Source organism: Harpia harpyja, chromosome 20 (assembly GCF_026419915.1).
Source record: "Harpia harpyja isolate bHarHar1 chromosome 20, bHarHar1 primary haplotype, whole genome shotgun sequence".
In the NCBI taxonomy this organism is placed as follows: domain Eukaryota; kingdom Metazoa; phylum Chordata; class Aves; order Accipitriformes; family Accipitridae; genus Harpia; species Harpia harpyja.
The window spans coordinates 656,472-683,807 of record NC_068959.1 but is presented as its reverse complement, the minus strand read 5'-3'; the positions used below and the strand labels follow the sequence as shown (position 1 = coordinate 683,807).

General features: G+C 53.1%; 1 protein-coding gene across 4 annotated transcripts in view; it reads right to left on the bottom strand.

Moving 5' to 3' along the window:
• Positions 1 to 6,982: 6,982 nt before the first annotated feature.
• The window catches only part of PPP2R2B (protein phosphatase 2 regulatory subunit Bbeta), a 120,437-nt gene continuing 100,083 nt past the window's right edge, over positions 6,983 to 27,336 (bottom strand). For all 4 annotated transcript variants that reach the window (XM_052816391.1, XM_052816388.1, XM_052816389.1 and 1 more), the window contains 5 exons: positions 19,953 to 20,130; positions 18,220 to 18,384; positions 10,714 to 10,883; positions 10,067 to 10,158; positions 6,983 to 9,195 (listed from right to left, as the gene is read on the bottom strand). In XM_052816391.1, coding sequence (XP_052672351.1) covers positions 8,916 to 9,195; positions 10,067 to 10,158; positions 10,714 to 10,883; positions 18,220 to 18,384; positions 19,953 to 20,130 — 885 coding nt within the window. In that variant the 3' untranslated portion in view covers positions 6,983 to 8,915. The remainder of the gene's footprint in view (positions 9,196 to 10,066; positions 10,159 to 10,713; positions 10,884 to 18,219; positions 18,385 to 19,952; positions 20,131 to 27,336) is intronic.

Below are 27,336 nucleotides of genomic sequence, written 5' to 3'. Positions count from 1 at the left end.
TTGTACAGGCCTAATACCAGTTTTTGTTGGATTTTGTTGAACTTCTGAATTTACAAGTAAAGCAAACAACTGAAGTCATATCACCTAGATTCTTGGCTGCGTTTGGCAAAACAGTACCTGTGGCACTGTGTGACATTGGATTACACTTCAGCAGCAGCATTCAGGTCAGCATATGTGCTATGGGGTGCCAAGCAAAATTATTTTCTAGTTTAGTTCTTTAGTTTTTTTGCTTAAATATGAGATGGTAGGGATGGCGGTGTCTAAGTATTTCCTTCTATTTCTTCTGTATTTGACATGGATCTCTTCCTCTGAGTTGAGGGGTGGGGAAGGATTGATTCTTCCATGAGAAACTGGGTTTTTTTCAGCAGTTACGGTTTCGGTGACCAGCCATTGGGACTTGCAGTCTGAGCACCAAGACGGAAGGTTGTTCACAAAGATTTAGGCAGCTTGGGAGGGATTTGTACGGCTGCCATCTGAAACATGGTGCTTGTAGTAAGAATGTACTCCTAAATTCAGGGCAAGCATCCCTCCTCTTTCTTAGTGCCTGCCTGCTCCATCAGTGTGGCGGTACCCAAGCCATCAGTAACTAGCATCGGGTGATGCCTTTGCTGCAGTAAGGAGGATTGTAGCTTGCGTAAGGCCAAAACTGTTAGACCCCGTGGGAAGTGTAGTTCCCACCTGGAAAGTACAATTAAACTCTGACTGTATGCCTGCCGGGGAAGCAGGGGGAGGCTGCGGAGCAGTCTGCAAGGGCCGTGCTGCACAAGCAGGGTGGGGATGGCAGAGCTGCCTGCGGTTCTGCAGTCACTGTCGGACCTGGAGAAATCCCACCCAGCGGCTGCTGCCGATGAACTTGTGTTGGCAAGTTAGACCCTCAGCATGGTTTTCTTAATTTTTAACGAATTCTTCATGTACTTGAATGCCAGATGTCTTAAGAGTTTTGGATTGCCTGCTTCAGGCAGATGGGTTTCATATTTATTTATTCACATCTCGGAACAGGAGTGAGGGACGCCGGGGGACACAAGGAACTGGTGCAGGAACACAGTACAAGGTGAGCAGATAGGGTTTTGCCAAGGACAAAACATCAAAGTTTTTGCTGCGATAACATCAATTCAGAAAAAATGTGTTGGTTCTGCACTGAGCTGCCCGAAGCCGGACCTGTCCTTCACAGGCTCCTGCCCGTGGTGGGGGTGGTGGGCAGGGTGGGCAGGCAGGGCGGCCTTTGCTTTCACCAGCCAACGCTGCGCGCTGGCACCGTGCGGGTGCCGGATGCAAACCCCACGGCTGCCCTGCTCCGCTGCAGCCACTGGGCATGCCTGTCACCAGCCGGATCACTACTGGACAAACAGAACAGCAAGAGTCATTTTTAATTTAAACTTCTTTAAAATCTTAGTTTGTCCATAAAAACAAAGAGTCTACTAAGCTGCAGCACGGGAAGGTTTTGGCAGTGAAGGGTCAAACTACTCCAGCAGACAGCAGTGATGCTAACAGACAGGTCAGCTCATTTCGGTGGTCAGCTGCCGACAGCACGGAGTCCTCTGAACCCCTGGGACACAGGGGGACCCCACAGCCATCCCTGCACCCAGCAGGGCCCGTCCGTGCCCACCAGCCTGCGCGGTGCCCTCGTGTCTCTTCGAGTGCCCTCTGGGAAACAACTCTGTGGCCACGTCTGGGATGCAGAAGGTGCCCAGGGTAGGATGCTGGTGGTGGGAATTGTGGCAATGCGTCCCCTCCCTGTGACAGCGTGATGTAGCCCCGCTCTGCCAGTAAATGAATTTTTCACTCAGCTTAATGCGTCCCTGCAGGAAGCCATGCATTTTTTATGGCTGTTTTAAAATATGGTTGACTTGTTCATTAAATGGATAAGATTGCTATTAATTTTAATTTATCTTGTTTATGGAGACCAGATGTTCATTAACATTTATTTATCTGCTTATTCTGTGGATAAAGCAATTACGCCTAACGTACCGGGCCCCTGGTAGGGGGGGTGCTGCTGTTGCAGCCGCAGTGATGCTGCTGGAGGACGCGCTGGCGATGCTGTCACCATGACATTGTGGAGCTGGTCCCTTGCGCCTGCAGCATGGTCCCCTGTGTCCCCCAGCAGCAGGGACAGTCCATGGGATCCTCTTCCAGAGAGGAGGCTGGGTATAAGGGATGCTGACAACTTTTCTAGCACCTTCCCTGTCACAGCCCTGCCATCAGGCTGCTGCTGTGGCTGAGTGCTCACAATAGGCTGGCAGAGCAAGATTTAAATGTAAGAATGCTTAGGAAAGGGAAAGAAATTCAGATTTTGAAAAGCTGGAGTCATTTCTGGGATAAGGAGCTGCAGTCCGTCACCGGTGGGAGGGCCAGTCCCAGTCTCGGGCTTCAGTTTCTTTTGGGGCCGTGTTGCTGTTTCCAGCTGCTAAGCACAGACCTGGCACCACTTGACAGTTTCTTCTTCACTCTCCTGCTTCAGGAGGCAGCACTGAACCCAAGGCTTCCCGAGGGATCTCGGCTGCTCTTGCAAGCAGCAGTAAACGGGCCCCCTAACCCTGCCCATTCCCCAGACGAGGGGCTGGCAGCACTGGGGCTGTGCCACCCACGCAGCTGATGCAACCTGCACCTCTCACGGCTCCTGGGGACATTCCCAGCTGTTGGGGACGTTCCCAGCTGGTGTCTGCCCTGCCCTCTGCCCGCACCACTTTCAGCTGCCCCCACAGCCGTGATGAACCGTGGTAGGACACCCAACTCCCGCTGTAGTTTTCAACAGTAAGCAGGTATCAACTCAGCAGCGCTATTCCTTGTTGCTTTCTTCACGTTCATTCCACAACCTTTAGAAAAAAGTTATTTTTCCTGTGTGTGATGTGTGGCTGCCGGCCCGCCATGCACACCGGGTGAGCGGGTGCCTTCACGACGGCGTTTCGCCCTCCTACCCTGCCGAAGCTGAGCTGTGCTCAGGTGCCCAGCCTGGCACGAACCGAGGTGTGTGGGAGCAAGCCAGGGATTCACAGCAAAGAAAGTGATGGTGCAATAGGTCCTTCCAGAAAACTGGGAAGAAAAGACTATTTATTATGAACTTTGTGATTTTACTTCGATGCCACGGCTCACTGTGCTGTGGGAGCGTGGCTGTTGCTGAGCAATGATTATGGTCAGTGGCTAATGACAGTCACAGAAGTCTAATTTTATCACATCTCACCATCACTTGTGGGAGTGAATAAGAACTTCCAGTCCCAAATAATCTGTTTAAAATTTAATTTTGAGCTGATATGCACTGGTCTTCTGATGATACTTCACTGATATGCCATTTCTTCCTTGGCACAGGCATGCCGGCAGCAGACTGGGCTGCACAGAGGGGTGACCATGGCCGCGGGGGGACAGGACCCAGCTCAGACGTGGCCCTGAGCAGGCTCTGCAGCAACGCAGAAAAGAGCTGTGATGGGAAAGGGAAGATGCGTTCAGTGGGACTCTGACACGGGACCTTTTGAATACTGTCCCAAAGGACACAGAGGTGCTGGAAGGACATGGGGGACTCCAGCTGTCATGAAGAGAAGCATCATAGATGCAGCTGCAGGAGACCTCGTGCCCCGCACCAGGAGTCCAGCACCTTCGTGCCTTGTAGAGCAGCCGGGCTCAGCTTTGATCTCAGCACCTGAAGGGGCAATGCCACAACCTTTTAAAACGCTTGGAAATGAGAGCTCTGTGTTTCGGGCATCCCCTCCCACTCCTTATAACCCCATTGACAGCGGCACGGCCTCAGCAGTGACTGGTCCTTCCGTGAGCTGAGTCTCTGGTGCTCTACACATAACTTGTTTTCCACAGAGGTAAAAACAAATGTGGCTGTTTTAAATGTCAGAAGCCTTGCTGGAAATTTTGAAGAGCTCTCTGGGTATCCAGGACTTACCCAGAGGCTCTTTGGAAGAAAATGCTCACAGTGCCGCCCTCAGCTGCCCCGCTTGGATGTGCACTGCACACCGAGGAATAAAGCCAGGGCTTGAATCCGTGCACATTTTAGTAGATTAAGGTCACACAGTTAATGTGAAGGTAAATGAGTGTCTGTTTGAATAACATTTCCTTGACAGTATAATCCATGCCCTGCAGCTTCTAATTAGGTGCCGCTGTTTAAATTCATCACCAAGAAGAGCAGAGAACCAGCACACGGACTGCAGAGGAACTGACAGGTCCTTTTAATGCTTTATTGAATAATGGGATTTGTCCTGCTGAAGAGGGTGACTTGTTAGACGCTCACAATGATTTACCATTGACAACAGCCCTCCCACATTCACTCCATGTGCCCCTTCCTGTCCAGTGTGGCACGTAGGGCCGGCATGGCACAGCACGGCAGGGCACAACGCGGCACAGGCAGAACAGGGCTCACCTTTGCCGTGCCCATCCTCACACCGTGCCACGCACAGTGCAGCAGATCTTTGCACAGGTCAGGGCAGACAGTACAACGATAACTGCTAACCTGCGGCTCACGTGGGCAAGCTTTTCTGCCTCAGATCCTGCGTTAGGTTTATTGTAAAGCTAACAGCTATCAGCAGTGATTTCAAATGGAAAATAAAACCAGATTCTTCCTGAAAAGCACTGCAGGATCCGCTGTTCCCCACGCCGGGTGGTAGAGGGTGAGCCATGACCTCGGTCTCTGTGATGGGTCGGAGCTGTTGGTGTGGGGTCCAGGCACTGCTCTTCACTGCGGCAGGGAGTTGCCCAACCTGCACCGGAGCAGGAGGGAGCGAGAGGAGCCCCAGCTGCCCTGTGTCCTCCCCAGCTCCTCTGCAGCGCTCCCCGAATGCGTGGGGGGAAGTTTCAGTGAAACTGCCCATCCTCATCATGACTAATTGGCTGTCAGTGTCTGTATGGAGGCAACAAGGCAACGAGCTCTGCAGCCACCGGGATGCCAGCAGGGACCTGCAGCATCTCACCTGAGCCCTGGCTGGGGCAGGGAGAAGAGCTCAGCCCACACCTCCTATCACTGACCTGTTGGCTTCAGCTGAAATGCTGCTCAAGGACAGGTGGATGCTAGGATCAGTAAATATGTGTGTATTTACTGCCAAGCCTGTGTGTGGAGCTAAAGCTGTGTTTGGTTTCTGTGAGATACAGTGTTTGATGAGACTGCTGAGGGTGAGGGCTCAACAATCCACCCAGAGCAGCTCCTTTATGGGCATGAATGTCCCCACGCAATCACCCACGATCCATTCCTGCAAATGTCATGCAAAGGGGAGTCCAGCTCCTGTTAGCCAGTGGCTCTGGCTTGTGGCGGAGAGACCCTGGATAAATGGAAGCGCTCATCTCCTGCCTCGCTCTGCTGAGCCAGCCCAATGCCAGGTGGAGTTTCAACGGGGTCCAACTCGTTCCCCAGGCACTGTCACCGGACAGAAGGTCCAGCAGCTCCATTTTCCAGAGGCCAGGCTGCAAGGTAAGAATAATATCCCTTGTCACTCCATATAGCCCTGTTATTGGAGATATTTAGTGCTGAGGTTGGGCCACGGGGCTAATATCTGGGATGTGATAATGTTGCTCCCTGCATGAGTGAGCAGGACATCGATTGCGGGCTGTCAGGCGGCAGCTTGCCCCTCAGACACTGCCTGCACCGCGCAGCACCCCGCACACAGCATCATCCAACACCGCTCGCATGGCATGCACGCTGCCCCTCAATACAGCATCCCTTAGTACTCTCAAATGCCCCTCTACTGCTGCAGAAAGCGTTCAGGATTTTTGCTTTCTGCACATCAAGGGCCAGCTGAAGTACCATGGTGAGTGACTGCTTCACTGGCCGATGTAGGGCTCAATTGCAGCTACTGAATATAACTGGTTCCCAGCCCGGTTATGGGCATCTCCCCTCCTCGGTGCCCCTCAAGGTCCCTGTCACTTTTGCCTTGCTGCTGCAGGCTGCAGATGAGCAGAAGGGACTGTTTTAAAAGACAGCAACACCCCAAACCTATCCACCCCACTGCACTTCGCCAAGCTGTGAAAAGGGAATTAATGCCTCCCTGGCATCTGAGCGCACGGTGGGAGCTGCGCCACTCGCAGCATTGTGCTGATGGCGGCTGCCGCACCAGGCAGCCCCCCCGGGACGAAGCACAGGCATGGCCAGCCATGGTGGCTCCTCCCCAGCACAGCACCGGCACCAGCCATGGCGTGCACCCCGCTTCCCTTGCCTTCACCCCGACATCTTCGGGAGCTACTGCACTCTCCCACAGGGCAACACGGCGCCTGTGCAGAAATGAGGCAAACGGCACCTTCCCCCCGTGGGAAAGGCCACCGACCCTGCTGGGCTGTGAGCAGGGCTCTGTGTGCGTGGCTGCACCGGGGAGAACAGAAACCACCTACAACAGATAGGCACAACACCAAACATCCCTCCGTATGGACGATCACTGTGAATTTCGTAGACGTGATTTCTGGGTAAGTGGGTGCAGGATGCCATTGGACAGCGTGGTTTCCAAAAGCAGATATTCTTCCTGGCTGAGGCTGGTGGCAGTCGCTCCAGCATGGCTGCGACCTCCCCAGCACTACGGCCTATGCCATGCCCAGCCCTGCACCAGCACCAGCGCTAACCCTCCCCACCCATGCACAAATGCATCCTAAGCGGGACAGGGCCGTGGGTGACAAAGCCACAGCAATACCTGCCTTCCGCAACCACTGGACAAGGAGGGGACATTCCACTTTATGCATCCCTGGGTTCCCACACCCCCTCCCAGTGGCAGATGTGGGACTGACGGGACGTTTGCTCAGCCCCACCACGGCCCAAGGATTGACCCTCGCCACGGTGTGTCCAGCTGGATGGGGAGGCTGTATTCCCACTCACTGGTCTCCAAATTATCCACTGCCCTGATGTCCTCTAGCCTCAGCAGGGATGCAGAATCCCTGGGGTCTCGGGGACCCCCTCAGCCATCCTGCATCAGCACAGACCTGGCAGCCAACCTCTGACCAGGGACCTTCTTCAGACACCATCTGGGTCACTCACCATGTGAGAGGCACAAGCAGCGACTCCACACAAAGACACATTTGGGACAATTTTACTTCTGATACCAGAGTGCAGGCTTTCTTTACAGGAACCAAAAAAGAACATTTTTTTTTTTTTTTAAAAAATGGTTCATTTACTCTTGCTATTTTTTTTTTTACCATTTCATTTTAAAAAAAAAAAGTTACTCCTGAAAGCCATCACTTGTAATAAATTTATAAGCCAGTGCACTTTGTTTTTTCCCTTGTGTTCACTCCTCTGAAGGCAGCAAGCTCTCCCCGCTGCTGCCCTGCGCAGGCATGCGAGGCGGGGATGGGGCGTCCCAGCAGGTCAGCACCCCAAGGATCCGTCCCAGGGGCTGGGGCGGCAGCCTCCCCTGGCCTGGGGCCCAGCCGGGGTCCCCACCGCTGCACAGCTCCTGGTTTTCCGCACGGTCCCTGTGCTTCTTTAGTAATCAGCAGTTCGTCTCCCTTGTCGGGTGTAGGAGCTGGGAGGCCATCGCGGGACACGCTGGGAATCCTCATGGTGCCTCGCAGAGAGGCTGTCCCAAGAGAGCACTTTGCCCTTAGAGAGTCGTGTAAACATCCCTGCAAGGATGCAGGCGCTGGTAGGATGCCCGCTGCCCCAGAGGAAGGGATGCACAGCAGGGCCACCCTTACAGAGCCACTTCTAAAGTGACAGTGTTCAATTTTTTAATTGACTATTTGTTCATTTGCTTTTCGTTGCAGGAGCAGTTTTCAGATTGACTGAAAATTAAGTAGCTCTTTTTTTTTTTCATGGAACAGTTGCTCAGGTAAAAGAGGGCCCTGAACAATCTTTAGAGTAGAAAGGGGCAGCCTTGCCATGCAAAGAGGAAGAGTTATTGTTTTTATTATTATTATTATAATGTAGGATGACAGCCTCTCTCTGAAGCAGTCAGGTGATAACAGCAATATATGGTTGGATTCTTTTTTAGAAGGTCATAAATTAGCAACTTATACTTTATCTTTAAAAAAAATCAAATAAATAAATAAATAAAGAGAGAAAGAGAAAGAGAGAGAGAGACAGAGAGAGAGAGAGAGACAGTCACAACATGCAAGAGCTTACAACAAACAAAACAAGTAAAAATGACCAAAGCAAAAGACAAGAAATGCAGAAGAAAAGCCCAGGTTCAATTTGGTTTGCAATCAATGCAGTTTGGAAGCATCATTTACAAAGGTATTTCATATACCAAAAAAGGCACCACAGTATCTACAAAGCCAAATCCTCAGGAGAGTTTCTGTGGGGTGGGGGGGGGGAAGGTAGGAGCCTGGCTACAGCAGACACGTCTCGGTGTGCAGCAGATCCCCCCCTATAAGCTTGTCCATTGCAAATCTGAACTTTTCCATTTTCCATTTGGTTTTGCTGTCTCTGTTGGTAAAAACACATAATAATAATAAAAAGACAAAGGTGAAAAATGGCAGAGGGGACAACATTCTGATCTTGCAACGTAACAGGTGGAATATTTCTAGGATCAAGTTTAAAGCAATCAGAGCAGGACTGCTGTAACTAGAGCCCCCGAAGGGCACACAGCATGTGCCCCCGCACACACCACATGCCACCCTCCCCATCTCCTCCCCAGCCGACTGCTGACAGCCCACACTGCTGCATCGCCACGCTCATCCATCGGCAGACAGCTACAGCCACCCCAGTGCCGCCTGGGGACACCGGGATAGCAAAAACCTAACACCTCCCCAGCTGCCCCACGTTACGTCTTAGCTCTCAACACGTAAATAAAGAGAAATCTCGTGTCTGCTGGCTGTGCCCCCCACTGCCCCAGGTGCCGGGGGGTGCAGGAGTGCTCGCCTCTGCACAACCGCTATCTGCAGAGCATAACTGAACAAAGGAATAGGAAGGAAAAGGAAAAAAAAAAAGAAAGAAAGAAAAGAAACATTTGAAATCTTGTGTTTACTAGTATTCAGTACATGAGATTCCTAAAGAACAACTTGTCCTCCTAGTTAACCTTGTCCTGGAATATATACAGGTTATTTGTTGCTGCCACAGCAATGATATTCTCGGAGGGGTGCCAAGCTGTATGCAGGATCTTTTTGCTAAAGTCCAGACTGTCCACGCTAATTTCGTCTTTCCTCCGCTTGCCGCCCACGCAGACCTTGCGGGGCTTGAGGATGGCGCGGGGTTTGCTGTTCTCCCGCGAGGCCTCCAGCGTCACGTCGCGCTTGGTGTTGCGGTCGAACATGCGGAAGAAGTTGTTGTAGGAGCCGGTCATGATGACGCTGCGAGGAGGGAAGGACAGGTCACCGTGCGTGGCCCCGGCCCCTGCCACCCACCCAGCTGTGATACCCCAGACCTGCCCAGCACGGGCCCCACAGGACGTGGGGGCACAACCAAGATGCCAGGCAGCTCGTGCCCCGTCCTGCACAAAAAGGCTCAGGCTCTGCCAGTGAAGCCATGTCGCTGTGTCCTTCTCCTTAACCCAGGGAACGTGCATGGGAGAGGCAATTCCTTTCAGGATAACAATGCGTACAGAGATCAGTCTTTATGGTGACTATTTAGCTGACCTGAACTGAATGATTTTTCACACCTTTTTAGGGGCAAACTGCCTTGTGACTAGAGGCAGACTGAATATCCAGAAGCATGATTAGATTTGGAATTTCGGCTTCAGGCCCAGTTGTGCCTCATTAACTTGCTCTGATGGTTCAGAGGAAGAAATGTGGCAATCCTGCCACATCAACTGGTCTTTGCATGCTTTCTGCCACCTGGTTCAGTGTGCTTGATGCGTGGGTAGTTGTCATCCCCAGATTTGGGCAATCAGGAGCCCCAGATTTGGGCAATCAGGAGCCAAACGCATCACCACCCTCCTCCAGGTGTGGGTGAAATGGAGAAAGGAACCAAACCCGTCCAGGGGAGAGACGGGACCCCATCAGACACCCTCAGCAGCGCTTGGGTATGGGGCTGTGGGTTCAGGTGATCCCTGTTGTACCCACAGGAAACTCTCCAGACCCGGCACCCAGCCAAAGGCCGGGGAAGGGACCACAGGGGGGACATGGGACTCACCGGGCCATCCCAAAGCGTGCACCCTCTGGGCCAAACTCAGCACCCGCAGGGCTGGGTGCTGGGGTGGAGCCGCGCTGCCGAACTGCTCACCTGTCAGACCCGTTCCAGACGCACTCGAACTTGTCGAAGATGCAGTCGTTCTCGTAGAGCGAGCAGAGCTTGCTCCGCAGGTAGTCGTGAACCTGCCGGCAGGGAGGGATGGGGCATGAGGCCACAACACCAACTGGCACAGCCCAGTGGCCGGCAAACGCCAGCCCAGTGCTTGCCGGTGGCTGAAGGACCCAGCCCAGCCCCGTGCTCTTCACAGCCAGGCCAGGCAGTGTTGGCACGGCCCGTTATTGCATGCCCTTGCCCACGGCCACCTTTTCACTGTAAGCACCAGCACCAGCACCGCTCCACGTGTGGCTCGGGCAGCACCGGCCAGCACCAGGGCACGTCCCCTGGCAGAGGGTGGCAAGGACTGCTGGTCTGCCCTGACGCTTGCCTCTCACGCTGGCTGCCGGCACCTGAGCTTCCCCTCCTCACCGACACCCAACCTGGGGATAGGGGTTACAATTCACCAGGCCACTCGAGCCCACATTTAACAGTTCTTCGTTTGCTTTCTGTGATTTAATGGCACGACGCTCCCATCCATCAGGTTTGTACCCATCCCCCCTGCCACCGGCCTGGGAGCACAGCTTGGGCAGGAGCACTGTGGGTGCCCAACTGCTGCAGGTGCCCGGCCGTGCCACACTCACCTGGTAGGTCTCGATGGGCCGGTTCTCCATGTTCAGGTCCCACACCTTGACAGTGAGATAGTCCCGGGTCATGATATACCTCCCACTGTGGCTGAATTTGACATCGGAGATTGAGGAGATGATCTCGGAAAAAAACGACCGGTTACTTGGGTCTTCGGGCTCTTCAAAAACTGCAGAAGAGGAAGAGACAAGCCCCGGCATCAGCTGATGGGCAGGCTGCCCCAGCACTGCAGGATGCTCCTGGGAGGAGAGTGGGCATCCCCGCAGCCACACTGCTGCACGGCAAAGGAGGCTCCAGTTTGGCTGTGGAGACCTACAGGCAGCACCAAGCCAGTGTCCTGGGGCAGCCACCGCCAACACCCAAATGCTCTCCGGCCCCAGGGCCACCTGCCCCGCTGCGCCGAGCAGAGGCACCTGCGTCCCCACAGCAGGCTGGGTGAATGCTCCCCACTTCTGGGTTGGGTCCAGACCGGACAAATGCCTGTATTTTAAGGACCTGGCACAACTGAAGCTCCTTTGTTTTTAAAGCGTGCAATAAGCAACAGCACCACAGAAGCCCAGAAGATTTAGAGCCTTGCACGTCACTTCTGCTCTCCAAAAATCAATGTGCAGTGTAACTGAACGTCAATGTAAATATTTTATAGCCACTGCAACCTACAGTTTTAATCTGATCAGTCTTTGAATAAATCACAGTTTGAACAGTTTGAGGGAGACCGATGAAGTTCCAAATCAAATGTATTTACAAATTTGATTTCAAAGTAACATCAGCTGGGCAAGTATGGCTTTAAAAAACAGAGATGCATCGAGAGAGATGCTGCCGATGCAGGGACATCTGTCCAGCCTCCTCTTCCCACTTCTACAGACAGCTCTCCAGTGCAGCATTAAAGGATACTGCTGGGTAACATGGAGAAGCTCGCATTGCTCCACTCCTTTACTGGAGAAAAATCCAGTCGCCAGCTGCATTTGTCCGACCCTTGTCCCCAGTGCTGAGGCTCTGCTACAAACCCTCCACCGCAGCGGCTGTTGGCTCCGACCCACCGGTGACCAGAACACGGAATGTGCCAGCAGCCGGCCTGGCCGCTCCACGTCCCAGAGGCAGCGTGCCCTGCACAGTGCCGCACCAAGCACGGTGTTTGCTCAGGTTTATCATCCCCTCGCTGAGCCCTGTGGTACCAGCGCCTGAACTCCTGAGTACGGCGGAAAAAATGCCTGAAGTGCCAGGATAAATGATCTCTCTACAAATCAGAAATGGCATTGCCCACAGCAGGACCCACCTCTGGGTCCTTTAATCACCACCAGGAAATCTGATGACACATCAGGTTTTTTAAATAAGAAAAGTGACAGCGACAAGAGAAAATAAAGATCTGAGGCAGTCTGTGGAGAGCATCTGAATGCCACGACTTGTCTTCGCTGTAATCATCACAGGTTTGCTCACACCAGGTTGGCTGGCTTCATGAGGCTTGTTTTAATGGCTGCATCATTTCCGTCACGGATGCATGTATGTGAGCTTATGTCAAGGCTGGAGGTGTTCAGTTTATAGTACAGGGGCAAGAGGAAATTGTTGCTGATACCATAGAAGTAGAAAATGCTAAATTACAGATCAACTATCAAACAGGAAAGGCCTCAGAGAATGAACCCAAGAGCTGAGGCAGCACCGAGACAAGTCAGCAAGGGTGAGATGACTGCGGTAGGAAGAGGGGCAGGAACAGCTCTCTGACGCCAGGTACCGCATCCCCCTGGGAACGTTCCCCTGGCACGGCATCACATCTGCTCCCCACCAGCACCCTGCTGCTCCCTCCTCCGGCAATTCCCCGTCCTCCGGGTCCTGCCTGAGCAGCAGTGGAGCGAGGGCTCATCCGTCCCCTCGTGCCTGTGGGGGAGCTGGCACCGAGGAGCGCAGGCTGCAGCAATGCCCAGGAAAGGACTGGGGCAGGGTTGAAGCATCAGCCCCAGCCCAGCGGGAGAGCAAGGGGGTCCCGTGCAGCACCTCCTCTGTGCCGAGGAACTTGTGCACAGGGCGAGAAGGCAGGATCCAGCCCTGCACCGAGTCTAGTGCAGGATCCAGCCGTGCACAACAGAGTCCAGTGCAGGATCCAGTCCCGTATGCCGTCCAGTGCAGAGGAGCCGTCGATGACTTAAAATTCAGAGCAGCTAAGAGGTGAAGTCTGGCAGGAGTTAACTGCATTTTCCCTGCACTGGTCACCTTGCTGGCCATACTAGGGCTTTGATACTGGAAAGCAAAAACCAGACCAACCAATGCAGAGAGCAATCGTTCAAACGACACTTCTGGAGGTGATCTTCCCAAGCTGCAGCCTCCGCACTCGCCCTGCACTGGAGCACCCCTCGGCCAGAGGGATCCTCTGTAGGGGCAGCTTCAAAGCAAATTGCTTTTTTTTACTCATCAATAAATTCAACCACTCATCAATAAATTTAACACCAATTCAAGTTCTGTCTTTTCTTGCTCCTCATTTAAACTCTAATCATGACAATTAGCAATGTAGACTGGAAAATGAAAGCACAGCAAAGCTGCACTGCACCATCACCAAGCCCAGGCTGGGGCCGTGGCTGTCACTCAGGTCCCTCTCTGGGCTCAGTGTCACCTCTCAGCTCAGCCCCAACACTCACCCTGTTAGAAGCAAATGATTCAGCAGGTGGAAGTTTTGATTTCAGATGAAGACAGGAGAGTGTTGCAAAGGCAAAGAAGTTTCCTGCTTTGCTAAATGAGCTCAGGGTGGCACAAGAGGCTTGTTCTTCACTCCCCTGGAGATTTTGCACAACCGACTAGTTAATTCATAGCTTGAGGTCTTGCCAGGCCTATTATTCTGTGCATCAGGACACCCTTAACTCCTGCGAGGGGTTGGAGGAAGGAGATGATTAGTTTCTGTGGGTGACACTACCAGCTCAACTCTGCTCCAGCCAAAACTTGGGACAATGAGAGCTCAGCTCACCCCGCAGATTCCCAGTGCTGGCTTTGTCTACACAAAGAAGTGAGTTTTCTAACAGGGAATCAGATCTCCGTGCTCTACTTCTATAACCTTTTTCCTCTATAAAAGGCTTAGCTGAAAAAATAGGTAAAAAGAACATGATGTTAGCAGGAACACTGGAATAGATGTGTTTTGCTGGAGCCTGGTTTGGCTTTGCAGAGTTGGCACTCTTTAGTTTCAACCCTGTCTGTCCCAATGGTGTGCAGCAGCCCAGGATACATGGCTCAGAGCCTCTCCTCCGAGCTGGCAACGGTGATTTCCAGGGGAAGAGGCCAAGCCTCTCCAGGTGTTTAGAGAACAGCGGCTAGCCAAGCGGCAGGGTCACCTACTGGCAAGGCCAGACCATCACCTGGCGGGACGTTGAGCATCTCAAGTCAGGGCAGGCAGCTGCTGCGGGAAAACCCTCTGCTCAGCCACAGCACTCTGCAGACAACAGCAGCACTGGGAGCATCTCCCCAGACCCACACGCCTAGGTCGGAGAAGTTAGTTTAGTCCAGATGTGGCTATTTTCCCCCTGTACTCTCCTCTCTGGAAAGACAGAGCTAGCAAAGCCCAGCTCCCCTCTCTCTTCTCCTCCTCCTCCTCCTCTCCCCCTCTTCTGTGCATCCTGAGTTTCAGGTTGCACCAGATGACCAGCTGCATTAAGTGACCTGCCAGATAAAAGGACTTTGGATCAATCAATCCAAGCTCTGCTTGAGCAGGCGAGTCCTACACGGTAGTTACTCCCTGCTGAGCTTTTGGGGTGTTACCAGGACTGGCCACCAGCAAGCATGCTATGGGTTTAACTGGTGGCTGTGTTTCAGCACGGGTCCGTATTAACCCGTATGAGACAGATCTCCTCTGACAGAGCACCGGCATGGGCAAAGCCGCATCGCCATCTCTGCTGGGCTCTGGCTCGCCTGCGCTGCCTCCTGCGTGCTGCTGCCTGTGCCGCGGGGTCCCTCGCACACCCCGCACGGTGCCCACCCTCGGGCAGCACCTGCGGGTCAGGGAGCGAGGGGGACTCTGGCCCGGGGGCTGCATATCACTCACGTGTGCAAGGTGGCCCGTCTGCCCTGTGCACTAAAAGTGATGGAGTCACTTAGCGTGTAAGCCCCAGGCAAGGCATCTGACCCCTCTGGATTTCAGCCGAGGCTCCAGTTAATCTGGTAATAAACAGGGCCCCAGTGGAAACCTGGAAGCACAGTGGAGCCCTGCTTGCATAGGCAAATACATTAGCCGTCTGCTTCTTCTCTTGCTTCAAATAAAAAGTCAAAACTCCACTGATAGTTCACCTAAGCACAAAATTAATCACTATCATCACTGAGGAAAAAAGCTAAGCTAGCACAAGCAGAGAACTGAGCTTTGCTTTATATTGGAAAAAATCAACTCTGCAACCTGCTTTCAGCCCAGAGGTGCAGGAGCCTTGCAACCATGGGCTAAGGAGCAGAAATTACTAGTCCGGTGCCAATTTTCCCCATGAACTTGAGTGATTCGCTTTTCTGCCTCATTCTTCCTATCTGTAGTGAGGCAACAAAACGTGTTCCTCTTCCTCACAGATGAGGTACAGATTAACAAAGTGCTTTTGGCAGCGTGCTCTGAGCACCAACTCGGGCCCTGGCAGCCCCAAGGCTGCCGTCTGCGGAGCGGCTGGACCCTGCTGTCCCCAGACCCTGCCAGCACCGTCCCCACAGCCTCCAGGCAGCACGACCACAGCCGCCCGCTCCTCCATGGGATGCCTGGACTCTCTCCGGTCCTGGCGCTGGGAGCAGCAGGGCTCTGCCAGGACTGGGGTCACAGCACACAGGCAGTGCCCCCCAGTCCCCAACAGCGGAGTGGAGCGGGTCTGAGAACCAACGCGCGCAGCTGGGCAGGGCAGGGGCTTGGGAGAGCTATTTTTGCTTCCCGGCTGAAGGCTTTTGTGTGGCTTTGCTCCTGCCACAGAAGCAGATCTGGGCTGCTGAGCTTACGGAAAGGATTTCTGAGCACTAATTCTCTGTTACACAACAAATCTATTTTCCCTTGACACTGAGCAGGAGCTGCCCTCCCCGCGCTGGCTCCCCCTGCCAGCCCTCCTTCCCCAGCAGCCCATCCCCATGAGGACACAGACCAAACAAAACCCCGAGATGGCCAAGAAGGGCTGCACGGCCCACGGGGTGATCCTGCTCCTCAGGGAGACCGGCAGCCTTTCCACCATGTGCTTGGAAAGCCGCAGCGATGCAGAGTCTGGCTGGGTCTTCCTCACTGGGGCTCCCCCAAAAGGCAGCAGTGCCTGCCCAAATACAAGGTCTGTTTTAGAAATACTGCAATATTGGAGGGTAAAACCTTTACGCTGTCGGTTACCTTATCAAAGCTGCTTTGTGTGCTTCTTATTTCTAACCAAAGCTGAAACTTTTTTCAGCAAAGAATAAATGCTTGGTAGTGTTGCTGTAAGGCAGTCAGCAGTGAAAAGACAAGGCGGCAAAGGTCCCCCTTTGGGAAACAGGCTGTACTTTGAGCCTTTTGTTTCAGGAGTTTGGTAGGTACAATCACAAGTGGCTCCTTAAAAAAAAAAGTGGAAAGCCCAATGCCTTTTGCTACGGGGAAATAACTGTAGTAACCCCCAACAGGGTTTTTCCTCCCTTTCCCATATGCTTTTCAAACAGGATTACTTTTGCTGGTGTTGCCAGCTGCTGCAGGAATCCTGATCTCCTGTGGTGCTTCGGACAACGCATGCGACTTCTTTGCGCATGGTGTGCCCCTCGCAGGACCACTGCCCCTCTTAGTGTTGTAGCACATGCATCTTCACATCCCTGCGGAGCAGGCATTTCTATATAGCAGCTGATGTTCTCTCTTAGGCCAGCTACACAGCTGGAGGTAACACACACAATGTCACAGATCGCAACAGCCTCAAATAAAATGGGCAAACAAAATTTAATAAGAGAAGCACATAAGTAAAAGCTGGCCCCGAGCAGCAAACTGCATCTATCTAAATAAACATGACTGGGATGTGCAGTGCTATCTTCTGCATTTTTATTAAATATTGACAGTTATTAAATGTCTCCGTTGGAGGATTCGCCTCCAAAAGCCAATGTTGCTTTTCATTTTGAACTTTGATGAACCGTCTCAATTTCGACTCACACATCTGCTGACTGCAATTGACTGAGGCTGATGCTTCTGAGGGATGGAGGGAAATCAATAAGGAAATGTCACGGGAGAGGTCAAACCAAGCCGGGATTCACCGCTGGCCGGTGTGCTCGCCAAGGGCTGGAGAGACGCAGCAGTACCCAAACAAAGGGAAATGCCGGGGCTTGGGTGGGGGGCAGTTCTGCTGCTGAAGTGTCAGGAAAATGAATTTTGTTTGCTCCTTAATTGTATTCTGATTCTCAGCTGGGAGCCGTCACTGTAGGATGGCGAGACACAGTTGGGAAATGCAAGAATAGAAAGGTGTGTTTTGCTCAGAATTTGGGAAAACTGCCATTCAATCTTTCCAAATCTCCAGTCAGCAATGTAAGCTTTCCTCTCCACCCACTTTACTCCACTTTAAAAACAGGTATCAGACTGCAACCGCAGCTCAAAAGCCCAGAAGCAATAGCTGGCATGTAATTCCCTATCACCTCTAGGAAACCTAAATCTGAAACACACCCAAGTGCTCTCTGGATGTAGATTTAACTTCCCACAAGGTATTGGCCATTTTCTGAAGAAAACTCTAACAAGAACAGGAGACACAGGGGTTCAGCTGTCCAGTCACACAGCACAGCAGCCCTTGTTTCTGCCATACTTCACTGTCTTTAAGGGAGATACCGAACTCCTTTAGGTCTGTACCATCTTTGTGTCTTAGTTACAACACTGCGCTCAGCACGGAGCTGCCTTCCAGGCACTGCTAGGCCACAAAGAACAGCAACAGGTATTCACCAGCCCACCCATAAATGCTGTAGGTGTTTGTGCTGGTATTTTACTGAGCAGTTGCTGATAGGGCGAATATTTCCAGTAATGACCTCCTGCCACGTATAGGCTGAGCAGAAAGCAAGCTTAGCTGGCTGCCTCAGCAGCAGCTCACTCATCGCTTCAGCCTGGGGAGGACCAACGACAAGCTCCCTAGCTGCCCAGCTTACTCCAAATTTTGAGGGGGCTTTTCTGCACATCCTGACCACTGCAGCATCAACCACAGTTGACAACAGAACAAACAGCTTGAAGAAACACAGCACTCCCTATCTTGGAGCATTGGCAGCTCCATAGTCGCTGTGCACCGACATTCCAGTGAGCCCTCGGATCCACTGCTGCCAAAACATCACCGTGTGGTTTTTAACATGCTCCCCCAAAGGGCACGGGGCTGGGACTCAGGGAAAGCTGCTCCTTTTGGGGACAGGCAGGACAGAGGGCAGGTGGCCATGGGAATGCCCAGGGGCAGACAGGACCATAGCCCAGCACACCCAGAGGGAGGATGGGGCAAGGTGGGAGGGCAGACCTGAGCCCAGGTCAGTCTCCTCACCCCCTTTTTTGGGCTCTTTTAACCCAAAGGGGACCCCCTCCCGGCTGTCCCACTGGCAGGGGCTGTACTCACACTTGGCGTGGCGGTCGCAGAGGGCAGAGGTGCGCATGTCGCACAGCCGGATGGTGCCTTTGCTGCTGCTGTAGACAAAGGTGTTGCAGTGGTGCGGGTGGAACTCAGCGGCCGTGATCACCTCCGTCAGCTCCTCCATGTTGGCTGGCTTGATGTCCACAATGTCTGGCAGGGCAAGTCAAGGAGCCCCACGCAGTCTGGCCCAGACCCCGCTCCTCCCGTGGGGTCTCCTCTCGCTGCCCCTCCTGCTGATGTCTCTGGGCACCTGGGCCTCCCCTCGCCCTGTGCAAACCAGGTGTTCCCAGGAGAGCAGCACCGTCCTGGGGCAGAACCGCAGTGCTGAGCCAGGACCAGCCAGTGCTAGTGCAGAGGAAAGCTAACGTCCGTCACGTTTTCTGTTCAGCCAGGGACCGCAGCTCAGGTGCCGCAGCCTGGAGCGTGGCACGAGACCTGACTCTGCCCATTTGTCCTGGGCCAGAGTAAACGTCTTTTACTGCAGCATCAGGGCACGGTGAGTAACCGCACTGAAAACAATATGGGGGGAAACAAAAGCCAGAGCATGACAACCAACAGAAAACTACCACAGCCCAGGGGTGGCTGGTGGAATGGGACATCTCTCTGGTGGTGATGTTTCTCCATCAATTCTTAGCAAGCATTTTGGGTGCTGCACTTGCACCTTAGCCAAACTCCCTTGGGCCATCTAAACTCCCTGAGGTTTTATCCAAACTTAGTACTCCTTACCTTCTTCCTGAAACGCAACACACATTGAAGCTCTGCTCAACCATACCCACTTCGAGCTCCCACCAGCCACATGCCTGTGACTGCTGAAATCCTCTCCAGCTACCTAAATTTGCCACATGCCCTGGGGATTTCGCAGTAGGAAACACTATATAAATATCACCGATGATTACTGCCCCGTTGTTATTATTTCTGATGTGGCTGTTACAAGGGTGACTGGCACGACCTCATTTGTACAACTGTGACTGGCAGCCTGTCACCCTGCTGCAGGGTATAATGGAGACTGCACGATTAATATTTCCTCTCTCCGTCATCCCCAAGGCATCTGTCTTCTCCATCACCCGCGGACCCCAACCCCCCCGCCTGCCCCACGCAGACGCTGCAGGCAAAATTCAAAAACGTGTCACCCACACTGGGAGGCAGCAGTCGCGACGATGCCAGCTGAGCCCTGCGCCGCAGAGGGAGCGGCTTGGGTGTGATGGCCGAATGTGCCCGCCAGAGACATCCCGGTGTCCCGCCGGCGGCACGGCTCAGCCCGGCAGCACAGGCAGAGATGAGAGGGAAGCACCTTGGTAATGACACCTGGGGACTGGGGATTTCAGAAGTTCTGTAGTTGGATGCATGGCAGACAGCACTATTTTGTGCTCCTGAGCCCCTGCGAGCCTTTGCCAGAGGGTGAAGCTCCTGTACTGAGGAACTGTGATCAGGGTGCGGGGACGGGGGCCGGGCAAGATGCTGCACTATCTGCTCGGTCACCAACACAGCAGACACAGGCATGGCTCTGCTGCGTCCCGCGGAGCCTGACCTCGCAGGTCCCCCCTCTGCCGTGGACTTGTCTCCCTGTCCAGCTTTTTCATTCTCCCACTGACATTTGCACGTCTGGGGTCCCAGGGCTCTTACATCCCACTTGCCAGATGAGGCACCTCCCTTATTCCTGCTCTTGGCTGGGCTGGGACCATCCCAGGGGCCGCAGGGCGGCGTGCGCCAAAGGATACTAAAACTTTGATTTGTGATTTCAAAGTTCCACAGGTTTATCCTCAGGTCGTCTGCTGACATGTAGGTCTCGTAGTCACTGTTGACGGAGATGGAGTTGATGTGGTAGGTATGTGCGTTGGCAAACACCCTCCGGGGGGTGGCCTCCACCATCAGGTCCATGGGCCGGAGCACGGGTACCTGTGGGATGGGAAGCAGAGCGTCATCACCCAGGGGCAGGGTCTGGCTGTCCCACCCGACCCATGCCAGCATCCAGCACTGGGGGGGGGGGTGTCCCCACAGACACAGTGGGCACCCGCGCAGCTCCGGCTGGCAGTGCTCCGTCCCACTCTCCACGCTCTCACCAAGGAAACCTAACGCCTTTCTAAGTGTATGAACAGAAGGACAAGCAGACACAAAAGCCTTTTACTTTTGAAAGAGGCACCAGTACGGTTAGATTGCAGCAAGGGAGCGAGAGCCCAGTAAACCAGGCTTGGATCTCTGCTGCAGCAGCCGTTCCTTCTTTGAAAAAAAAATAAAACCCACTTCTGCCTTGTTTTGTCACTGTTAACTGGAGTCTGAAATTCCTGGAGTATTTCTGACAGAAATATATTTCTTGAGAGAGCCAGGTCAGCACAGATTTTTCTTTTAACTTTCTTGCATTTGCTTCACAGTGAAGTGAAGGAGGTAAAAGAGATGAAAAGAGACAGGAAAGGGAACGCACAGGGAAGGGACAGATGGAGGGACTAGAAACAGAGCTACACGCATTTTTGCCTTTAGATTAATAAGCAAAACTCATGTAAACATCAGGGGATGGAGAGATGCAGTAAGAACAGTGTATGCAAGGAGCAGTGTAATAACTTCAAGCATAACGCTCTTAAGGCAACTTAATACACTAGAAAGGTGTCAGTCTGTGCTCCCGTTTGCCAGCAAGCTATTCCCTCAAGCTACTTCATTACTGTGTGTATTATCTGTGTGCTGCCCAAAGAGATTTCCCATGGCTGCAGAGGTGGGGACAGGAGTGTGACAGCCAGCTCGAGTGACACTAGAGCACAGGGACTGCCAGCTCAGAGCCTGAGCTTAATGTGACGAGCCTGCCTGCTAATTCAGTCTGACATAGTCAATGATGCATCGTTTGCCGCTGAAGGACTCTGCTCAGCCATCTGGGGATGGAGGCTCGCATTTTGCTCAGGGATTACAGGAACCGAGTTGTCATTCAGACTGTCAGAAACACAACGGTTGTGCAAAGGGAAAGGGTTCAATGGTTACACCAGGCCTCCCTGGGCACAAAAATAAGTACAGCAAAGACTTTGGCAGAGGACTTCACTCAGCGAGATGATGCTGTGCGGCCCGACGGCACCTCGCGGTCAAACCCCAGGCCAGTCCCCGTCCCCGGCAGGAGCTCAGCAGCACGCATTGCAGTGCGCAGCAACCAGGGCAGTCCGGGTCTGAGCCAGAGCAGCGTGGCCATCTGCAACTTCCAGTGCCCCAGCACAATTCCTTACCCAATTCTCATATGGCAGCTACTCACAACCACAGAGCTAAGATATAAACTCTTCAGCTAAGAAAATTCTCCAGACGTTACTTCAGAGCCAAATTCTGAGGAGTTTTTTATCTCTGGAACTTGGTCCGTCACCAGGTAAAACCCCACAAGAGGAACAGACCTGGTCATCTGTGAGTATTTGGTTAAGGCAGGATTTTTTATCTGCTACAGTGGCAAGAATCTGCACTGGACTATGGAAAACAGCAAGTGTCCATGTCCCTTCTCACCATGTGCTGCGAGCTTTTGCTTAAGGGTATCAACAGTAAGTATTTAAACCTGAAAACACTGATGTTTTGAGGCAGGAGCAGCCAGGAATGCGCTGGAAGCACACACCGGCTTGGGAATCTTGTCCCACGACAGCAGAAATCTTGCAGCAGATGGCAAACCCCGTCTCAGGACGGCCAAGGGGAGCAGCTGCCCAGCGCAGGCTGGGCCCTCGCCTGGGCTTAGTCTCTGCTCCGCTGAAGTCTGCCCTGAAGCCGGCTGGGAACACCACCACCACGGGGGAGGCCGACACGAGTCCGTGCCGACGGCTCGACCCCGGTGCCGGCACCGACGCGCGCCCTCGCCAACACGCAAACCACAGGCAGAGAAGAGCCGTCCATCTCCCTCATCCCGCTCGCCACCACGGGACTGTTCTTGGCTGCATCTTTCCTAGTGCCCTGCCTGGTCTCCAGCAATGTAACTCCCAGCGCCCCAGGGACCCATTCCAGCAGCTGACAGACACCCGCATTACATTTCTGCTTAACGTACAATAAAGGAAAAGAAAGGGTGGTCTCAGGGAAGACCCCGCAGACTGCTCTGGGTGCCACAGCCACGCCATCCAGAGCCCAGCTGGGCAGGCAGGGAGCGGCTCAGGACAGCAATGGTCAGTGACGGTGAAGAGAAAGCGCCCAACAAATGGGGCAATGCGACAGCAACTGAAACTTTGTCTTTTTTTTTTTTTTGAAGCATGCAGAGTCCAAGCCAGTGTCTGCCTAAACCACTCGGCTCCCACCAGCATTGCCATGGCAATCCTCTACAGCACAGAGACCTCCTCAGTGCATCCCTTCTTCAATTACAGAGCCAACCTGCAGGGCAGGCTCTGGTATTATATATACCCATTATTAAAGGGTAATTCAGTGTAACAAACCGCATCAAGTACATAGAAAGGCTGTCAAATAAAATAAACCACTAATAAATTAAATTACTTTCTGTTTTCAGGAAGTGGGGGGAATGCCAGTCATTTTTAATTTAAAACAAAATATGTCTTAATTTTTCTTTCTGCCTTTAGCAGGCACCCCCGCAAAAAAGCTGGTCCCACTCATTCAAAGCGCACATGACACTCGATTCCTCTCTCCTTGTCTGGTGAAGGCTTCCCCTTTCCTGAGTTAATGAGGCACTAATCCTCCCTTGAGCTGTAAAATTCATTTTCTCGGTGGTTGAGGGTGGAGGGAGCCGGCGTGCTCTGGCCCCTTCCCACTGCTGCTGGTGCGTGTCCTTCTGCCACCTCCAGCCGCTGAGTGAAGGACCACGGCACAGGTAATGCGATGGCAGTAATTGCTGCCGCTTCACTACTTTGCCCCCTGTTCCCATCAGGTTTCCCCCTTTCATTGTCTGTCATGTCAACTGTCACCAAATGCTCCCTGCTCCCGGGGAGAAAAGCTTCGCGTGGCAGAGCTTCTCCTTGTCGTTTATGCCGCTGTGATGGACGTGGCCTGAAGAGATGCAGAGATTCGGTGTTTCTCGGGAAAACCTCATCCTCTGCCCAGAGGTGCTATATGGCATGTTGCATTTTCAAAACACAAGTCAATATACATGGGAAGACGATTAAGGCCTCAGCTCCCAGGATGGCATGGTCACATAACCTCTCACTAGCACAAGTCCAACGTGTGCCGGGTTTGAGCCGCCCGTTACTGGGGGTCAGACCAGTGACATGAAACCCCCAGCACAGCCCCGCACCAAGATGGGACTCAACCACCTACACGCGAGGTGAAAGCACTGCTGGGAAACCTTCTCATGGGACATGCTGGAGGCCAAAAATTCCTAAAGGGTGTGAATATGACAGGGCTGGCTCATGAACAGAAAGCCCAGCACAGACAAGCAAGACAGTAATACCGCCTCTGGCCCAGAAAGCTGCTGCAGCACCCCAGCATCGCCCCAGTGCGGGTCCTGCACTCGCCCCTGCACAGCGCTCCCGGCCACAGGCAGACGGGACCGAGGGCAACCGCAGACTCGTCAGTGTTGGGACCACACACCCGTTTCTGTGTAATGGAGAAGGAGGGTCTGCTCTCAGTTACCTCCATGGAAATCCTCTTGGCACAATGGAGCCACACTGGACTTACTTACACCGAGATCCAAATCTGACCCAGAGTAGTAGCAGTTAAAAAAAAAATCAATAAATAATCCATTTAGATGGCTATCCAGTCCCTGCCTCGTCAGGGGTTACCAAGCCTCAGCACTAACTGCAGTTGAAGCTCTTCAATTACCTGCTACATGCAGCGGGACCGGCAGCAGGTCAGCCCGGCAGCGCAGCGGCTGTAATGCCGACTGCAGAGCAACTCCCACTGCGGCCCGCTCGGCGCGTACGGCACCGCTCACGTCTCACCGGTGATGCTGTAAACCAGCAGACGGGGCAGACCTTTCCTCTCTCCTTCTGCATTTACTGCAGGACAACCTGCCCTTGCTGGCACGAGATGAGCGGCGGTGGTGCCAGACCAGTGCGGATGCCCAGGCGTAGTCCCGCTCCCACCAGCCCACCTGCCCCAGCTCCACACAAGTGCTGCCTGGCGCGCAGTTTGCTCTGCAGCCTCGCGCAGCCCCGGCAAGCTGGCAGGATTTGGCCGAGTGGGATTAAGTCACAGCCAAAGCCCAGATTAACCCTAGCCTTGGGTTTGCAAGAAGGAAAATGTAATCCAGCTCCTGGCAAATCAGAGAGCAGAGCTAGCTGCTCAGGGATAAATCCGGCAAGGTTCTGCACCTGCTCCAGCAGCTGAGCTCCTCTGAATGTGCTCCCCGATGTTTATTACTTACCTACAAAAGGCATATTCTGTAACTGGCCAATGCTGCCTGCAGATTAATATTTTGCAGATGAAATGTGCTTCAAACACTATTTTCATGGCAGACTGACAATTTCATGCTTTTCAGGATGTCGTCTTATTGGACCTTCCCTGTGAAGTGTGGAAGGTACCTTCCCATGGGAGGATAAACCTGCTATCTCATTACCAGTCCATGTAGCTGATAGAGCTTCTGGTTTCATCTCTTTTCCCTAGACGCGTCCCTCCTTGCTAAGCATCACACTAACGCAGTTTCTTCTGCCGCCTGTTTGAGCCTTTTTTCATACAGTCAAATGCAGGCATAAACTTGCTGCCAACTGAAGATCCACCTTCACGTGCGCAGGTCCAAAAGGTGCAGGCTGCCCCAACAGGGTCTGGGTCCCAGCTGGGGGGCCAGGAGGAGGGGGAAGACCATGGACACCAGGTCTGCAGGGAGGATGGTGCAGCCAGCGCTGTGGCACCGGAGCGGGAGCGTGTGCTGCCCAGCAGACCTGCCAGCCGGAGCCGCGTCTAGCTTCTCAATGACTGCTCCGTCATGGAGGAGGCTGCTGGCACACCGCAGGGCGCCGGCATCGGTACCAGCAGGCACTCAGTGCATGCCTGCAGCTGCAGGAGTCGGAGCTGGAGGGGGAGAAGGTGTGGCATGTAGCTGGCTGCATGCGTGGGGACGGGCAGGGGCCGTGGGGCCGCAGGAGCAGGCAGCAGGTCCCTGCACCGCCTGCGCCATGCCCCCTCCCAGAGCCCCCAGCCCTGTGGGAGGACAGAAGTGGGGCTATCATCCCTCTGACCCCACTTGCATGTCCCAGCAGAAGGATGAGAGCCATTTGTGGGCAGCAGGTCCCAGCCACAACGGGGGCCGAGTCACGGGAGCATCTGCTGGGCTCAGCTCCACCAGCACCGAGGTGCAGAGTTCGAAGCCTGAACTTAGTCCCTAGGGCCCAACTGTTCGAGCCATCAACACAAATACACACCCTGCAAAAAACAGGGCCAGTTCATGAAGGGTTTTTAGTGCAAGGCTGAGAATTGACTGCAAGTGTTGTTCCACAGAGAGCCCAAACCTTCCCAGATTTCCCGTTCTTTGTATATTTTTATAGCATGATAGGATTTTTTTTTGTTTGTAACTGAGATTTTGTCCTAGTTCAGTTATTACACTCCAGGATTACTTTCACTATCAGCACCTAAATTCTGAAATAAGTTTGCAGAAACCTTAAAGAACAAGCAGTACATTTTTCCTATCTGAAGTTAAAAATCCTGAACTCTGCATGCCAATCTTGTTTGAATTGCATTTCCTTAAAGTTGTGATTGTTTGAAAACGTATTTTTTAACTTCTTTCTCCCGCTGAAAAAGACCCAGTGTCAGCAAAATCCCAGCAGGCAGCTTACAATTTTCCTACTTTTCCTGGGAGGAGTGTGTAGAAACATAGCCATGTTACCAAACACACATTCAAAGCAATCCAAACCCATTTGGTAATTCTGCTCGGCACATTGTTTTTACAGTATGTCTAGACACAGATACCAGCAGTGTAATTGCTGTGGAAAAAGAAATGAAAAAAAAATATCTGAAAGGTCAATTCTGGTCACTGGCATTTCAAGGCGAGTTTACAAATATCAAAAGGATGAATAATGAGTTTTCACCAGAAAAGAAAGAATTCAACTCATGACCTGGGAAAAACAAAAAAAACAAGAAAAGCAGCGGCAAAACAGGCTCCTTCATTTCTTTTCAAGTACCTGCAGAATGCAGCAGGCAGACGTGCAGGCAGTGCACGCTGCCGGGTTGGCTGCTGCCGCTGGCTTTGCCAGAGGGAAGATCCCGCTCCGCAGACCTGCCACGGCCGTGCCACGAGCGCCCCGTCCCCACGCCCAGCCAGGCCCCCCGTGCCCCGCAGCCGTGGCACGAGGTGCTGGCACTGCCCGTCCCTGGGAGAACCACCGTTACCTGCACAGTGACTTCAGAGCCGGAGCCCTGCAGACTGGCCGTGCCTCACCGGGAGACCGAGCCAAGCCCTTCCTTCTTCACGCAGGGCATTGCTTCAAGAGTGACAAAAATCAAGCACCTCCAAGGGAGTACACACCACAGGTCCCCAGCACGTCCCAGACCAGCACAGCTGCTTCCCAGAGATGGCACTGCATGGCGGTGAGCCCACTGGTGCCCTGCTCGGGCAGAGGGGCCAGGCTACCAAAGGGCAGCCGGGCATGCAAACGTTACACATTGAGCTGCTTTAGAGCAATGTAAGCAACTAATGAAAACGGGAAAATCCTTTTTTTTTTCCATTTCTGTGGCAATGGTTTGATGACGATCATTTGAAATTGATTAGTTCTGCCATATGCGTTTTATAGCCAAAAAAAGCCAAATGTTTCACATTACCTTGTCATTTACATGATAATGCTTTGGAGAATGTATACAAGGAAAAGACAGACAAATCTCTTTGCTGGGGCAGAAATGCAGCAGCACGGCAGTCCTCCGAAGCATCCCCCATCCCCTTCCCTCTCCCATCACACAGCCCTGCTCTGGGGCTGCCTGTCGGGTGCACTGGATGCAGCGGGAACACAGCACAGCCTCCCCAGGAAACTGTGCCCACAGGCCAAGAAACCTGACTGCTTTGGCAAAATGGGAGATATAAAACAGAATTTATGATGGATTTTGCTGGAATTGAGAGAGTGAAGTGGTAGCTCTTAATCAGAGCAAGCTTTGTGACAGCTACAAACACCAAGAACAGGGCACATCAATGCACCTGCTCATTGCACCCACGTCGCACTTGGCCTGGGAGGGTGCTTCCTCACCCAGGGAGGTGTCCAGTGGAGACCACAAAAAAATACCCTCCGTACCATG